Below are 18,760 nucleotides of genomic sequence, written 5' to 3'. Positions count from 1 at the left end.
TCCCCATGTCTGGGTGAAGTACACCCATGTAGTCCCCGTATGGCTTACTATTTACCATAAACATGGGAACTTACAAAGGCACTGGCAGTCTCAAATAAGTCATAACCTCATCCCTCAAGCTACTAGTAGGCAACAGAGAACTCAACAGGGAGGTAATTAGTTGTCAAGCACAGGCAGCCTAAGAGCGGCTCTAGATGTCTGGTCTTTTACTTGTCTCATGTATCCATCTTCCTTTCGTATATAATCTATCTATGTTATATACAGTAATGCCATATCTACCTATCTATCTCTGTTATATACAGTAATGCCACCATATCTATCTATCTATCTATTTGTATTCAAAACAGTATGCTTTCATATCCCCTCAGCTACAAAATTGATCTGGGTTTGAGTTTGTAGGGCTATGTTTGAATCTATTCTGGCTATAACAGGTATAAGGCAGAAGCAGCCTTATACCAGCCTATTGCACAAATTGGGAATGTGCTATCAGGGTAGTGGGACATAGAGAGTCATGAGGGTGATGTTATTATTAGGAAGTGGAAAAGTACGGAACCATTACATGGAAAAAAGCAGGAAAACGGATATAAAGCTTAAAGGCAGTAGGTTAAGCCTTATCTGCTCTTTAATATTTCAGTTGTTATATCGATTTAAACTATTTAATGCTAACTAAAAAATATGTTTTTCAAAATTGTATTAATAATTGAACAAGTCAGTGACCATTAAGTAAACCAGATTCGACATTCACACCTAATCGTCCACATACGGACATTAATTATATTTGTAGGATCAAATTGGCTACGAGCAAATCGACTGATTGTTAAGTGTGTTTTCCTTAAGAGTACTTACTAATGTCGTACTACATGGAAACCTGCAGTACAGTAGGATAAATTGAAGGGATTGTTAGTATTTAGGTTTCACTGAAAGAGTGGTGTCAATCTGTGAAATTATTTTAAGAATGATTTACTGGAAGCCATTCACGAGCAGACTGAAGTCTACTTTCTGGTATGTAAACAGCAGAGGTGAGTAAATGAAGAACAATTTTCCCAGGGAGATGGGCGGGCCCAACCCGTGACGTCACGTCGCTAAGGCGGTATAATAATAAGGCACCCTGCCGAAACGGCGACAGAGAATTTACCTGTTCTGTAAGCGACAACTAAAGGATTTTTAAAAAGCACCACATCGCGGACATGGCACTGTCTCCGTACGGATTTGTTCCTCTGGCTGTCACCATCCTGATTGCTCTGCAAGAAGGTGCGTTTGAGATGTGGAGCGCTGCTGTCATGCGCTTTATTCGGCTGCCCTGCTGGCCACCTGCGCCATGCAAGGCATTCAACTAAATGCAAAGAAAAAGAGCGGTTTAAATGTATGGGGAGGACTTCACCAGCAACGTAAAAGAGGATTAACAAATCCATTTGAAAAGCAGATCGATATTTGCATGTCTCTTTTCCACTCCATTTAAATAGCCGGGTTCTGCCTGTGCAACAGGTGAAGATGCGTCCCGTTAAATCTAAAGCTAGCCGTGCAGATCCGTGTCTTCTGAGTGTCGAGTTAAAAGCTGCGGAGTTGTGCTGTCATAACTTTATTTACTGCAGGCTAATGTTCTGAGACTGCAGGTTTCCTGCATTAGCGCATTGTTCACTTGTATGCGAAACTGCGCATTCATAAAATGTTTTGCAACCTCTAAACTGCTAAGAGGACAATCATTAACAGTGAACTTCACGTTGCTGTTATTTTTCCAGATATTCAGAGTTGATCGGTTTGTGTCATACTGACCAGAATACTAATTTTAATTGTATTGTCTGATATGTTTTGTTTTTCTAAACATCATTTGCTCTGTACGGGCACGCTGGCATGGTGCACCTCATAAAACATACACGCATCTATCCACACCATGGCATGGTTTGGCACTTCTGCCTGGGTTCCTTGAAGCGTTTGAATCCTGCTCTCGCTTCCAGGGATCGTTCTCATTTGCTGCTAATGGTTTAATGATGGAAATGTGAAAATTGTCACGGTGCAGAGTTTGCCTTGACGTCCCTTCCATTCTCGATTTTTTTCACGCGCCGCTTCTTTTCGTTATTGACTGCCGCTTAAACCGATCATGAACAAGGAAATCAAACTGTGAAAATTAAGATGATAATAATAATAATAATGAATGGGGAGACCTCAGATAAGCAACTGTACTTATTATCTTCTGTTTGTTATTGTTAGCACTTTGAAAAATAAACAGTAAACAGAAATATTAGATCTGAGTAGATATGGCACTAAATACAGCGCATGCACATTAATATCGTGTAGTTTGTCAATGTATACTTTGAAATAACATAGTGATAGTAGATTATGTGAAAGGCACTATATAGGACATAACATGACAGACAAGTAAAAGAATTTGGGATTCCGCCTTCATTGACATATGAGGCATGTGAATCCAAAAGTGCGTCACGGCACGGCTGTCCGAGTTATAAAGTATTCGCACCTTGTTGTGCTACGTTTTGCTTTAAGATGTTCACTGTGTTATATTACTTGCCATTTTAACTTCTCCAGTCTCAGACCATAGATTTATAGAGTAAATGCCGCTAATGTCACAGGGTTTATAACGTTTTTTTCCCCTCAGGTTTGGGACTCCCTGCTCCAGAAGCCCCACTTCCTTCACACGTGAGAATAAAGCGCTGCTCATGCAGTAACTGGCTGGACAAGGAGTGCATTTACTTCTGTCACCTGGACATCATTTGGGTGAATACACCAAGGTGAGCTCTTTTGAATGCTCCACATGCTTCTAACTTTCTCTTTTATTTACTTGGTGGCACATCATTAAAGGACAACGACTAAATGTTTTATTGAACGATGATAAAGGTGACCGATTTTAGAGTGATTTTAATAGATTCTTAAAATTTCGATTAATCACAGTGGGTTACATTATCCATGGTTGTATGTATATCGCTTCTACAACAATATACTGTCATCTTGAATTTACTGAAATTGTCTAAATTTAATCGAATTGTTGGTTTCACGTCAGATGCTTTTCTAAAATAAAGTATTCGGATGTTGTCATGTAAGAAATAAAGTATTTGAAATAAAGGTGGATTTAGTTTTTATTCATGTTACCCCTCGTGTGGAGCACATTAAAAATAGCCAATATTAAATTATCAGTTCTGTGGGTGGGAACATATAAACGCTTAAAGTGCTAACACAAAAGATTTTTCTGTACTAAGCACTTTTTGCGCAATGTAAAATATGTACTCCACACAACAGTTATGTTAAAGTGATAATAAGATAACTCTGCAATGTATCCTTGTTTCGTAGTAAGACCACTCCGTACGGACTGGGCAGCCCTCCCTCCCGCCGTCGCAGATCGCTGTCTCGCTGTGAATGCGGAGACCTTCACGACAAGACTTGCAAACACTTCTGTTATCACAGGTGAGTTACTCTACCTGAAGGCTAAAATATAAGATTATAAGTCAGACTGACCAGTTTTGAAAGCATAAACCAACAAAAGAGTTACTCTTACAGTCATCACATCATTTTCGCAGCTATTCCCGAGTTTTCCACAGAAGTAGAAAATGTGAGTTACATGTGCCAGATCCTCCATAAGCGACTTGTTAAAAACTTTGGCGGTTTCATAATGTGAGGACTGCTTGCCAAGCTGGTTGTATTTGGAATAAATAAAATTACACAAAAGTCAAACCGGATGCCGATATAATAGTGGACTGCACTGACATTGTTCACCTGTATATTTTGTGAGTAATCCTGTGTCGCACATTAATTTTTAACGGCGAGATTCACAGCACTGGGCACCGGGGCTGAGTATCTATGTGAAGTTTGCATGTTCTCCTAGTTTGCGATTCAGTATTGTCTGGCCATTTCCGTTATTTGACGACTCAGTGTTAACCCAGCATGAGTGAGCACGGAGGTGCGCCAGTAGGTAAACTCGAGTGTGGAGCAGCGTCCTGGCTTGGCTTGATGCTGTTAGGCTAAACGTCGACTCTTCTTGCCATTGCAACGGATGAAGCAGATTCAGAAACTCAAAGATGTGCAGTTTTTACTAATGAATTGCGTCTACATTCATTCTGTAAGGTACTCTGTGAAAGGTGCTTTGTGAAAGCCGGTTTATGAAATAAACTTTGATGGAGCTATGCATCTTATACACGTGTAAGGTTCAGTTAATGTTCAGCTAGCGTTCTAAGAACATTTCTATTTCGTTATCTGTAACCACGGCTTCAGCAGACCCCCGTGATCCTGTAGTTCGGGTTGGATAGCCTAATGGATGGATGGATGTAACCACTAACTCCAAATTGTGATATGTATTAAAGGGTATATATTTACAGTAAATAATGATAACAACTATTTTGTAAATAAGGACATCAAAATGGGTCATCTTGGTGTGTTTCTTGATAAGATATACATATTTTTTTCACTTTTGGGATATAAAAATATTTCGTAATAAAAATTGTGTTCGAATGAGTGTGTCATCATCCACATGAGCGTCCGCAGACTTAAGTTAGCTCAGTAAAAAAAAAAAACAAAAACACACAATAACTCTCTATTGCAACGTAACACTGTCCGTCTAAAATGGGCTGAAATCTAAGAATTTAACATAGACCTCAGTATTAATGTTTAGTGCAACATGCAATTCCTGTGTAGACAAATGACAAGCCAACAAATGAAGATTTGGAAAAAAAAAACAAACTAAAAAGTCTGAAAAATAAGTGCAGTTATATGTAAATGCATATGTCTCTGTTGTATGACATTTGTTATGGGATTCTTAAAAAGTAGTGTTAATGTTTGTGTTGCACCATCTGTTGGAATTAAAAATGCAATGCATTTTATTACTGAAAATGTTTGTGATGCACCATCTTTTGCAAGGATAGAAACATAGAAACGGAAGCGACACACAGACACTTGTCCTTTCATTAAAGTCGAATGTTTAAGTCAGAACACTCTCTAGACAGCTCATCAATTATTTGCTTTTCATATTATTAGAAGTTGTTTTCTTTGTTTTAGATGAGACTTATAATTGTTTTTCAGCTTTTATACTATATGCTTTACCCAGTGGGCCTGGAAGACTAAGATGTTTGTAATTGCACAGGATTTTCTATTATCTTGCTCATAATAATGAAGAATAATCACTTCAATGTACAAATGGTCATCAGCAAGAACTAACATGATAATAAATCTGTTTTTGATTTACAGTGCTTACAACCTGAAAGAAAACATTCATCCATTTCTGAAACTGCTGAAAAGCCAAAGTCCCAAGACTCAGAAGCTGGTTCTACTGAACTCTTTTCGGTATGCACTCTTGAGTTCTACTCTTTTTAAAGAATGATTGAAAAGGAAACAAGAGGAGATAGATATTAAATTGAACATCTGCTATTTGTCATTCAGATTTAGTTAGCCTTTCCAAAAAAAAAAAAGAAAATAACAGTTTGAAATCTGGGATAAATCTAGTGAAGAACACGTTCAAGTCAATAATAAGGGTAGAGCGGACATGCTGCCAAGTAAATAATGAAGCAGAAAAAGGAAACCGCAAGTATATCTTGAGAAAACATGGTGAGCCACATTCCATACCGGTTAAATTGTGACATGCGCAGTGGCTGTAAACTGAGCTTCTTACTTCTTCGTAGAGCTCCCTGGACCATGTCTTAGGTACGTCTCCTGAATACAGAATGGGCAGAAAGTCTACAGTAGATTCCCATTGCAGTCAGCAGCTCAAAAGGGTCAGCATCACACAAATTAAAAGGGAAGAAAATAAAGAAAGCAGGGTTAGAGAGGGGCTGTGTCAATATATGCCTGCAAAAAAGAAAAAAAGGCTAAAAGTTAATTGAGCCTTCTGTTAACAAGGAAATATCAAAACCTGAACCCCTAATTTTTTTCATTTTTCAAGATAGATAGATAGATAGATAGACAATTCTATTCTATCTATCTATCTGTCTTTTCTTTCTTTGCAACAAGACCCATGTATGACATCCCTTATTACTGCACTGTGTCACTCATTGCTGAATGGCATTTTCAGGACTGAATGTTGCAAAAGAAAATAACAAAAACACGTATCAACTATTATCATATATTTTTTGAAAATTGGCTCAGTTAGAAATTACTTCAGAACAAATTTTGAGTTTGTAAAGAAAAGATTTTTTTATATGCAAATAATATGTGGCCTGGGTTGTATTGCGGATACCACACTGAGTCCATGATGTTATTTTTGTAATGTTACTAGGCAAACTGGAAGCTCAACTGCCACTTATGTCTGCATCTATAATTTCACTAACGCCAGGTTTATTTTTCCAGGAATATTGCAATGACCAATTCCAAAGCTGCTGAACAGAGAGTTCTGAAGAAAACAAAATCAAAATTTCTTGTGGCAAATGATATAAACAAAAGAAGAAAAAGATAAAGGAGGTGGGGTGGTCCTGAAGAATCACAAAAAGCTACTGGTATGTCTTCCGGACTTACCAAGCTCCTGCCTGCTGATGTGAAAGACAGAGAGATGTAAAGAAGGCAGAAGAAGAAAGAGCTGGAGGAAAATGAGCCTCCCAGTGGGTGTACATAAGGAAGGCATTCCGTCCAGTGTCACAGTATTTCTAGAGGCGTCTATGAGTCTTCCGTGGTGACCGGCAAGGTATGCCATCTTGACATGGCAATTTGCAGACCTGATGGACCTTATGTAGGATCTAAACAAAACTGACAGCATGAGGTGTGAAAGACAACATCTTGGACAGCTTTGTGTTCTCTGTGAGTGTGATGCTCAGCTTGTTGTGTTCTCCTGGCTTAACCGCAGGGCGTCACTGCCCTTTCAATGCCCACAGCTGACTGTTTCTGGCGGGGTGATGACTGTTGTTAGGGATCACACTTGATATTACAGATGAGTAAACGGACTTGGGGCTGCAAATGACCCCTTTCTTAACGTGAAGTACACAGAAGAACTTGTAAACATGTTTTATTATTCCTTTGCTGGCTTTATTCAGGCTAGAGGTATGCACAGAGCAATTAGGCGGGCCAGCGTCCCATTCACTGTGTTCACCTTCTTATTACTCTGGGCGTTGCTGATGTGCTGAACAGGGTGGGGAGCATGACATTAAAGAGGGAAAAAAATGAAAGGATGTTTTCAGGAATTCATTGCTCAACTATATTTATATTGTCATATTATTTATTTTTACCAGATTAATATTTGAAAAGTACATTTGGTGCATGCCAGGCTATTATCCCTCTGTTTTTACTCATCCTTTACACAGGATTTGCAAAAGAAAAAGTCATAATGTATTATCGAAGCAAGTCACTTGGCACACAGGCATGAGAGACTTGCCTTTCGCTTATAGTATTAAATGAGTGGAGATTTATAATCCTCAAATGAATGTAAATCCAAAAACAATGCACATGCTTGTTGTTTTAATCGAGAGAAATGAATCCCATTTGCACTGCTGATTTTCAAGTGTCGGCTGCACCCTTTTCCGCTTGCCTCAGTCACTATGAAGCATTGCTGTGATGGTTCTTGTAATGGACTGGCAAATGTGGAAGTTAGGATAGCCTTAGCTGTGTTTACCACTAGGCACAGCTCAACAACTAAAAATGCTTGGACTTTTCTTAAAGAAAAACAGTTCATCCAGCCATCCTTTATGTGAACCTGCTTTTTCTAATTCAGGCTCATAGAAAGCTAGAATCTCTGCCATCAGCACTGGATAGAAGGCAGAGGAGACCCTTATGGGACATCAGTCCTTTTTTATTATGAACAGAGTTAGGTGCACTTTTTTAATCAAATAATGGACTTTCTAGCTAAACATAGTGATAATTAGCTTATTTCTAATGAAGTTAAGTTCTTGCAGTTAAGCAAGATGACCGGTCCACCTTCACTTCTTATATACTGTACTTCAACTGTATATTGCCCATCATCTGCAATTCAAATTCTACAGTACTATTAACACCAAAAGACTTACTTAAAGATCAAATCACAAAAAAAAGCCCAAAAATATCAGAAAGGCAAAGTCTAGGTGTAAAAAGTCAGATCGTCTGGCTCCATTATGTCATGTAATTACGCACACATACAAAGCTAACCTTGACAAGTCTACCTGGAAGCTGAGAAAGGTATTTAAGAAAGAAGGAGTCACATTCAGCATAAAATATCAGATATGGCCTAAGGATAAGGGCCACCAGTACAGGGTAATTACTAATACTGCTGGAATTTAGCAAATAACGATTGGTATTTACAAATGACGTTTTAGCAACTTTATGCTCTGCGGCTGCAGGTGACACCCTGACAGGGTCTTTCTTTTTGTCATTATGAAAACATAATGAGGGCTGATGCTTCAAATTTTATTAATCTTTGCATTTTGATGTCTCACTACATTCTCTCATGTGGCAGGAACATTTATTAATATATCACATTTCCATAAAAATAAAAGTAGCTCAAAGAGTTTCACAAGATGTAAAAGAATTACAACTTATTTTTTTAATTGCAGGAGTCCCTTAACAAACTATGCACAACTTAATTTATTTATTTTTAACTATATGCAGTTTTTAAGTCTCTAATCGTAAAAGTCATAGTTTGCTGGAATGGTCAGACGGCCAGGGAGAAGAGGAAAACAAAAAGTCCAGCCGATGGAGTGGTTGTAGAAAATAAATCTTGAGGGGTTCTGAGGCAAAAGGAAAAAGTGTATTTAAGAGTGAATGGGCTTCTCCTTGTGCATGGGACTGGTGCTTTATGACTTACTGGGACTGTCTCTGCTTCTTTTTGGGGTGCTAGATGTGTCCCAAACCCAAGAGGAGGTGGATCCTCTGAACTGTACCCTGGCTCAAATGAGCTGCAGTGGGAAGCACTGAACTTGCATTATTTATGGATTACTCATAGAAATATGAAGTTTACTATTTATTTTTGAGCATAAAGATGTGTATTTAATTATGGATAATGTATTTCAATAAGTATTTTTATTGTTACTGTTTATTTTAAATATCTATTAAAAGATTAATTTTTCTAAACAAGCTGACTGTTTTAGTCCAAAATTCTGTACACATTGGTTTTTCTGAGTGTCCTGTCCTTAGAGGCTTTCACAATTAAACTCCAACCTAAGCTAATTCACCTTTTTCAATCCAAGCAGACTACTTGTGAAAATAAATCGACTCTGTTGATAATTTACCAAAACACGGCACACTGACTCCATAAGGCACGCCTCTGATAGAATGGCTAAGCAATACTGTATAAGGAAAATACAGGCTCCAAAAGACACTTAAAATGGGACCAGTTACAAGAGAATGGAACGAACTGCGCATGCTCGAGAATAAACAGAACATTCGGCAGGCAATGTTTCATAGGGGTTAAAGCTTTAGACTTCAAACCCAAATCCCACCAGTTGGAGGGTGGAACCATGAACAAGTCACTTCACCTGCCTGTGCTCTGATTGGGAAAATAAATTATATCCCAAATGTTTTAAATCGCTTTGGACCAAGGCGTCAGCCAAATAATATGCAACAATGAAACTATAACATAAGTCAAAATGAGGCGAACATCAGAATAAAAAAAAAAAACACTGCACAGTTGTTCTTACCGATAGTGTTCTATAGTAACGAAGTACTTAAATATATTTTGGGAATATTTTTACTTGAACATATTTTTTTATTGTCTACTTTCATTTTTACTTCACATTTTCAAACGCACCTGGATGATTTTACTCCAATACATTTTACTAGACACGTTCGTTATTGCAATATTAAATAAAAAAACAGATCAGCTACACAAATTCACACAATACTTTGCATAATATACAAGCTTCCCCCGCTATGAAATATTTTCGTATAGGGAAAACCAGGGTCAAATTTCCAAACGGCCGTAATTAGCAATACGCAGTTCTTCCAAGTTCACCTCACATTGGTGACGCGAAATCCCAGTCTCGGTTATTTCCATAACTTATGCCACTGCGTTTAAACACCCAATTCGCAACCTGTCTTAACAGCATCACTGTCCACCCCATCAAGGTATTGCGATGATGCCCGTATTTTGATAGCAAAACAAAAACATACATAGGCATTAGAAACGTTGTGAACCCTATGCTCCTGGGACCCCCGGTCAGTGTCCATACGTTAAGACGGCCCTGCGCAGTGTCGAACGAGACCGGGCTGATCCACAACTATGCCCTGAGTTGGGCTTATATTTTCTCCGAATTGTCCGATTTACAGCACCGAGATCGTAGCTCGTTCACAGTGTATTTCCGACTCGGACACTCGTATTTGCCGCCTGCCGGTGAACGGAGTTACTGCTCAAAGTTTCGACCTGCAACCCTTTAAAATCGTATTACATTTGTGATCTCATTGCTTTACCATTTCTGGTGTAATGTCGCTTATGAGGTGGACCACAAAAGCAATTTCTGGATGCAGCAAACGCAGCAAACGGGTAATGTACTTGCGAAAAAAACACCATTATGTTGAGTCTTAATATATTAAGCAAACTGGGCGAGTTCCCGTTTGAAGGTGTGTCTCGTGATTGGCTGGTTAGTAATGACTACTCCCATTGGCCAGAAGAACGAATACCCTGCACATGCCCCGGCTTTCGAGCGCAATCTTGAGAGTATTTCGGCATTAACGCCATACAAGAATTTTGCAAAACTTTATGTGAGCAGAAAAACTTTTCAATAAGTGTCGTCTGTGCGCGCAAAATGTAACCTGCAGCTTGCAAAATATATCGTTCGCGAAACGTAACGCCCTCGGACTTTTGGCAGTACTGTACTGTATAATCTGACTGCATTGGCTTGCACGTTAACGTGCTTTGGGTCACTCACCTGCTCGCATGTCTTCTCACATTGTTCTGGGTACTCCATCTCCAGAACAGATATTTGGAAAGGCCGAAGAAACACCAAATGTCATTGCTTTGAAAACAAGAAGTTATAACGTCTTAGGTAAAGAGCTTTGTTAAACATTTAATGAAATGAAATTCCTTAATTGGGTCTGTTTTGATAACTTATGTTACAAATAATTATGTTAATTTTATGCAGTTCAGTGCTATTTGAATAAAAATGGAGGTCATCAGCAGCAACCCATAAACACATTTTCTACATAAATTATTTGTAACTAGCCGAAGCCCGCCGTAGCATACGGCGGTGTAAGAATAGGAACGGAAAACGGTGAGAAAGGAATTCGGTATAACAAAGGCTTAGGAAACCACCGTCGCAGTATAACGAAAATAGCAAGGAGCCAAACCAATGCCAGTGGTCGAGAGAGTACCTTCCTGTAGCAGGCTATGGAAAACATAGAGATACTGTATACAGATAGACGCCGCATTCACTGTGTTGCCCAGTCGACACGATAATTTGTTGTGAGTGGTAAAAGTGCCATTTAAACTAATACAGGTAGACGTGGAAACTGGGTTTTCTGATGAAAAAACAATAACGTTTTAAACAGTATCGTTTACATATAACAGATTTTGGTGAATCGTTTACATGCAATTATTTATTTCCATTTATACAATAAATGCGTGCGTATCCAATGGTCTTAAAGTTGGTGGGCGGGGCTCTGTGTCTTGCGCGCGCTCTTTGTGTTGCTTGCCCTTAGAGTTGTCGGGCGGGGCTCTCTGTCTTGCGTGCGGTGTACGTGGCTCAGAGGTGCATGTGAACTTTTGCAAAGACGAAAGCAACTGAGGCTGTGATTGGTGAGTTGTTGCCTGCCTCGATGCAATGCTGGACTTTGGAGGATGGTTACAGTTGGCGTGCGTGACTCTGTTGTGTGTATCCTATGACGCGGTAGGAGGGTTAGAGTTGGTGGGCGGGGCTCTGTCAAGCGTATCCGATGGTCTTAGAGTTGGTGGGCGGGGCTCTGTCTTGCTTGCGCTCAGTGTCTTGCATACCTTTAGTGATCTATACTAATAAAAGGCAAAGCCCTCACTCACTCACTCACTCACTCATTCATCACTAATTCTCCAACTTCCTGTGTAGGTAGAAGGCTGACCCCATCTTCATGAAATTTGGTAGGTGGCTTCCCTTCGCTAACCAAAACCGATATACGTACTTATTTCTGTGGTATGATGCCACTGTCGGCCGCCATATTGAACTTTCCAACGTCACTAATTCTCCAACTTCCCGTGTAGGTAGAAGGCTGAAATTTGTCAGGCTCATTCCTTACAGATTACTTACAAAAGTTAAGCAGGTGTCATTTGGAAATTCTACGCGTAACGGTCATAACGGTCGACAACGTCCGCCATGTTGAACTGTCTTATTTATGGCCCCATCTTCACGAAATTTGGTAGGTGGCTTTACTGCGCTAACCGAAACCAATGTATGTACTTATTTCGGTGGTATGACGCCACTGTCGGCCGCCATATTGAACTTTTCAATGGTCTTTGTTACTTATGGGCCCATCTTCAAGAAATTTGGTACGCGGGTTCCCAACGCTAACTGAATCATACTTACGTGCATATATACGTCCATAGCCTGCAGCTCGGTCACCGTGTGAGGCAGTGTTGGGTCCCCCATCTCAACGCCTCCTACGCTGTTGGCTGCCTGCCTATATAAGACCGTCCGTCGCTCCAGTCTCTACATTCCCTTCTTTGCTTCGCCACGGGATTCACGTCTCCCTACTGATAACTAGAGCCTTTTTATTTAATCCACGGCTTCTCTGCTGTTTTATTGTTCATTTATTACGATTATAGTTATTGTGTAGGTATTTTAGACTTACTTTACATTTTTCAGGTACCCATTTCCTTTATCATTCCAACCGTACCCCCTTTAACATGTCTATCGAGGTGATCACCATCGATCAAAGAACTGTCACTTACCGAGTGGTTTCCATGCCCGGAGATGGCACCTACTTTTTCCATTCTCTTTGTTACATATTGCACGGCCATATCAGGCTCACTCTTGATATCCGGAGGAACATTGTGTCTTATGTATTGAATAACTGGGACAGGTTCAAGGTGTGGACTGATGACAGTACAGGAGATAATTATACTACACAGGAGCACTATAAGAATGAAATGCTTAAGCCCTTCACCTATGCATCTGCATGTGAATTGATGGCTGCCGCTGAATTGTTCTGTTGTCGCTTTCAAGTGTACTGAAATGGCCAAATATTTTACACCTTTTGACAACCGCCAATGCCTCTTAAACATCTTACATTGACAGGTGACGATTTCAGTAGTGGACACTTTGATGTTTATGAATGTTTCAACTCTCAAAGGCTGGATGTGAAGTTATCGATGAAACCGGTTGTATACTTACAACACTTGACAGATGCCGAATGTCACTTCAACACAAGTCCTACAAATACTGTCGTAATTGAAACAAACCATGAAACTCATGCTCAAGAGTAAGCTCAGTGCACAGCTTGGTCATATTACAACCGGAGGGTCGAACTCACAGTGTGGTATACAAAGAGATCCTTAACAAATAATTATTGGTATATTATCCCTTAGTTTAAAAAGGTTTAATTTTCTTCTTAATAAAAATTTAAAGGCAATACTTTGCCGCTGCGAAGCGCGGTATTTTGCTAGTTATATATAGATTAAACATTTCATGTTATGAAAATTTCTTTAAGAAGGAGTTTTCAAGAACATGTTAGCCCCTTCTTGTAAATTTCCAGTGTTTCTTTGGTATTATTCAACCATTTTAATGCTGTTTTGAAAGCTGTTTTTTTTTGACCAGATGGTTATCAGGTGTTTCTCATGTAGTCTTAAAGAAGCATACCCATTGTCACCCAGGATATTTCCTAAAACAGTGAGCCTCATTTATGGGGTTGATATTTAATCAAATATATCAAAATTAGTATGTAACTGTGTACTGTAGCATATAAAGTATTTGTTGTTTTCTCCCCCAGGGTTAATATTATTAGTTCACTGGAGCTCCTTACTCTTGAACATGCTATATACAATTGCCCCTGAGTAAAACATTTCTGCCATAGATCAGTTCATGCTTTTCATAGTGACTTGGTTATTTTTGATGGTCGTTACAAAACTTTGTTTTAGAGAAACTGTATTCTTTTGAATTCAAACTGGTAATTAGTAGGAATAATGGGAATTTTGGGTATAAATATAATTTCAGCCTGTAGCAGATACTATAAACATGGTAGGTTTAATCAGATTTGAATGTAACACTTTGATCTGTAATCTTGTACTATAACAAAATTTGGGAGGGCTTAGAATCAAAATGAATATACAATGAATCGTGTTTTTTTATTGTTTAGATCACGGGTGTCAAACTCTAGGCCTGGGGGCTGTTCCACGAAGCGAGCTTATAAAATCGAGGATTATTTGTAATAGCCTCGCTTGAGTTAGCCTAACAGTTCACTTCAGGCTCATTGAGTTCCACGAACAAAATTCAGGTGTATTTAATCTCCGCTAATTCAAGCCAAGCTTGATAAGCGAGGCTCGTGCGTCCACGCGATATAAAAGGCAGCCTTGTTAATCGATGCTGGATAAGTAAGAATAGAAACTAAGGAAAGAGCTGAGTTTTTTTCGCAGGCGGAGCAAGAATTATTATTACAAGCCTATGAGGACTACAAAGCTATAATAACTAGAAAGGGGAACACGAGCTGTATTATCAAAGCTAGTGAGGCTACATGGCAGAAAATAGCTGACAAGTTAAATGCGTAAGAACATGATTTTAGTAACTATTGTGTTAAGGATGTCAAACTATTTAACAACTAAATGAGAACAGTTTCAAGCCTTCAAAATGTATAGTCATTAAAATTTCCTTTTACATATGCATTTTGTTACCAGTTGTAAGGTACTTTAAGGTTATTTTAACACATTGATAAACAGGACAGCATGTTAATTATATGGGTTCATCTTGGATAAAAAGTGATATATAATTGTAATTATTAATATAATTATTAATAATGCTTGGTTTCAGGAGCAACATGAGTGGACCGAAAAGGTCCTGGCAGCAAGTGAAGAATGCGTCATTATTGGCATACGCTCCTGCTGCAGTATTGCCACATTATGCAAAACTGCACAGGCTACTACAATGTCACACGCTCTGTCTGGTGTAACTCTGAGATGCCGCAGGCAGTTAAACCTGGATTTTGCGTGCCCTTGTCTTATGGGCATGGTTGAAATGTCTTTCTGCTTGTGTTGCAGGATCTGTATATGGTGTGAGAAGAAACGGTAGACATGGGTATCCTCTGTCACCAAGCAGCACACCAGGAAAAATTCCTATAATGGAAAGTAGACACATTAGACTGTAGTATAATAAACTATAGTATATTTGTGAATTTTAGTTGACTTGCCTTGTCTGAGGCTTTGAGCCAGTGAAGACTCAAATTCTGGCATCATGTACTGATCCTGGCCATTTTGCCACAATGTTTGAAATTAGATGTTCAGCAGTGCATACCATCTGAAACATTTTAGGAAATGGTAATGACATACATTGCTAATGTTGGACGACTACACTTTCACCTCTTGTATATAAATGTGAGATATTATCAGTACTTACCTGTACATTAATACTGTGATATGATTTGCGGTTTATGTAATCAGGCTCTGTTGGACCTGCTGGAGCCTTTATCCTCACGTGTGTACAGTCAATGGCTCCAATGACGTTAGGAAAGCCTGACAAATTAAATTCAGTTACTTATCAGGTAATGATTTATGTGCTGTAAATGAGTAGATGTTTAAAGATTAAGCACCATTAATTCCAAAGAAAGTTTCCTTAATGGCAAGAATTCCTCGGTGGCCAGGAAAGGTAATGAATATATTTAAAAAGGACTTTAATGCAACGCAAACCTTCCTGATTTCACGGCACACTGTAGCTTTGCTTAAATGTTCAGCATCCCCCACACTGTACAGAAATGAACCACTGGCAAAATAACGCAAAGCGATACACAAAGACTGTGCAACCGTAAGGGCTTTAGAGCGACGTGTGTTTTAGAAATGTAAGTTCCAATAACTGACACAAATATGCAATACTGTGTCTACTAAATCTATAGCCAGATAAATAATCATCCGCAAAATGCAACGGATCTATCCTGGGCCAAAGTAATTGTGGAACCTGTTGCCTTAAAGCTCTACGAATGAGCCTCGCTCCCTCATCAACTGGATTATGAATAAATGGGCACGCCATGGTTATTCATGTAAAAGCCTTCAATGCACCCCTTGTCATTTTATACTTTCTAAGTAATTAGAATTGCCTGCATGTAATCTGTAATAATTTTATATTGGAGGGTCGATGTGTGCTAAAGAGGGAGAGAACAGCAGCAGAATAATCCCAGCCCCGCAGAATGTCGTGCTGTGATATCACATGGCTTGTCCAATCATATTCATCAAGCTAAGCTAAGCTTCACAACTAACCTGCCACGGAGCAGGCTTGTCCAAGAGCATATGTTGGCATAGTAATTAAGCGGAGCTTCAGGTTAGCCTCGTTCGTGGAACCGAATTTCGAGAAATTAAACCGTGATTATCGAATTAAGCCTGGATTTTGAGGTAAGCTCGCTTCGTGGAACAGTCCTCTGGAGGGCCACAGTGGCTGCTGATTTTCATTCTAACCCTTTTCCTAATCAGTGAGCAGTTTTCACAGCTAATTAACTCATTTTCCCTTGATTTTATTAGCCCTGTTTTTAAGGACTCAGTCCTCTGAATTTATTGGTTTCTTCATCAAATTGCAGCCAAACAGAAATGAGACGTTAAACGAGCCAACAGATGACCAGCTAAACTGAGGCTTCAAACTCCAGCCAATTTCACTCCAATCAGTTCCTTAATTAGAAATCAATCCTTGCTGTTAATTAAACCCATTATTTAATTCCACAGCTCGTTGCTGCTCTCAGTCTGTCACAGCAGACATTTCCATAACTGTTGATTTTCTGTTTTTTCTAAGAATGCAATCAAAATATTTTGGTGACCTTGGAGATCAACCTTACTGAGATCCTCCCCTTTCTTTATGTTCAAATAATGTGGTTAGGTGGTGATGTGGCAGCTTGTTTTGTGTCTCATTTTTGTTTGCCTGCTAATTAAGGAAAAAGAAACAACTAAGGTGTCTGAGTCAAGTTAATTAAAACAAAGGCAAAAGAAGTTAATTAACAGCAAAATGGCTCACTAATGAAGAGGATGGTTAGAAAGAAAATTTGCAGCCACTGCGGCCCTCTAGGCCTAGAGTTCGACACCCGAGTTTTAAATGAACTGCTTCACTCCTGGCCAATCCAGGAAGACACTTTTTTGCCAGTGTATTATAAATGTTAATATTCATTTTAATTCAATTAACCTTTGACTGAAAATGCTCAAAAACTGTCATTGAAAAGAGTGGCAAATAACTTTACAAACAGTTTAGGAACATTCTGGTCTAATACTAAAATGCCAGAAACATGCTTAGTTGTGAATGGGCCCTTTAAGGGGTGAAGCCTGCACGCCTCTTGTATTCGCACCCATTTCTCTGAATTAGGATACCATCTTTAAGGTTTCTGCTTGCGCTGAATATCTGCTTCAGGCTGCAGTTACTTTGCTCCTAATTTAGTGATAGTTATATGAGTGACACACAAAAAGAAGGTAGGCTGACTTATTTTTGTTTTGTAAGAAGCATTTTGACTGTATATATATAATAGGGAGAGATCCTACATTTGCTTTTAGTTTTTATGCTTAAATACATTTAATATCAGATACTTTAAAACTTTTCTTATGTGCAGATTTTACTTTTACTTGAGTCATTTTCCATTATTATTTACTCAAATTTGACGGTCGGTTACTTTTACAACACTGCTTACTGCATTGTGCTAAGGTCTTTGCTCCATGGTCTGCCAGTATTGTCTGTGTAAGTGAAAATCATACAACATAATTTTAAATCATAATGGTTAAAGGCAAGATTGCAATTGTGCAGCTTTGACATACTGTATATGGTAAAAGAGGAATATTTTGGATGAAATTAAATGTAGTACATACACAAATGTATTGTGAAATGTGACAATAAATAAATAAAAACACAATTATGTTAGCATTAATAATGAAATGTGTCATGAGATACCTTTATTGCTTTATTCTGTTTACAATATATAAAGAAATACCAGTCAAAACAGTGTTGGGGTCCCAAATGATGCCCTGATAAATAATACCATTGAAAGGATGAAAAGAAAAGCATGTGCCCTGTGGAAAGAATGATGGCAAACTGCAGCTTTGCAGAACAGTCTAAGACTGGAGGATCTCTTTCCTATTCTCAAGTTGGTCCTAATCTGAATCTCGATTTTCAGGTGTGCAAAATTTTACATACCCAAATGACTGGGAGGATGAGGGCTTCTGACATCAGGTCAGAAATGACGTCAGTTGTCTTCTTTGGGTTCCACCTCCACTCTACGAAAGCAAGCAGAATACTCTCACTCTCTTAGTCTTCCGTGTAATCTCATTGACGACAAAGCCCATAAAACATTCTATGAGATTGCATGATTAACAGTAGTTATTTAATCATTTCTTCATGTATTTATTTCAGTGTCACCACACACAACATGAAATCCATCCATCCATCCATTATCCAACCCGATGAATCCGAACACAGGGTCACGGGGGGTCTGCTGGAGCCAATCCCAGCCAACACAGGGCGCCAGGCAGGAACCAGTCCCGGGCAGGGCGCCAACCCACTGCAGACAACATGAAATAAGCTAAGTAATTAAACTGTCATTTGCACAGTCAGAGCTGAGAAGTCACACTTTAGTGACTGCTGTGTTTTGTTTGGCGAATTGTTGTTGAACAGGAGTGCAAGATGCACTGTGTTTTGACTGGTGACTTGTCTGTTCAGGGCACATTCACAATTGCTATTTTGCTTATGCCTATGAGCCACAGGATTCCCAGGGTAGAGTTGTGTCTGTGTACATCCATGGT

At 39.1% G+C, this 18,760-nt stretch overlaps 1 protein-coding gene across 1 annotated transcript; it reads left to right on the top strand.

Moving 5' to 3' along the window:
• Positions 1-1,123: 1,123 nt before the first annotated feature.
• LOC120517912 (endothelin-2) lies at positions 1,124-8,879 on the top strand. Its single transcript, XM_039740424.1, has 5 exons — positions 1,124-1,251; positions 2,612-2,744; positions 3,301-3,414; positions 5,188-5,283; positions 6,283-8,879. The coding sequence occupies exons 1-5, from the start codon at positions 1,188-1,190 to the stop codon at positions 6,386-6,388; spliced, it is 513 nt and encodes a 170-aa protein (XP_039596358.1). The 5' UTR covers positions 1,124-1,187; the 3' UTR covers positions 6,389-8,879.
• The last annotated feature ends 9,881 nt before the right edge of the window (positions 8,880-18,760 follow it).

The sequence above is a fragment of the Polypterus senegalus genome, chromosome 17 (genome assembly GCF_016835505.1).
Source record: "Polypterus senegalus isolate Bchr_013 chromosome 17, ASM1683550v1, whole genome shotgun sequence".
NCBI classification, from domain to species: Eukaryota; Metazoa; Chordata; class Cladistia; order Polypteriformes; family Polypteridae; genus Polypterus; species Polypterus senegalus.
This window is presented reverse-complemented; position numbering and strand designations above follow the sequence as displayed.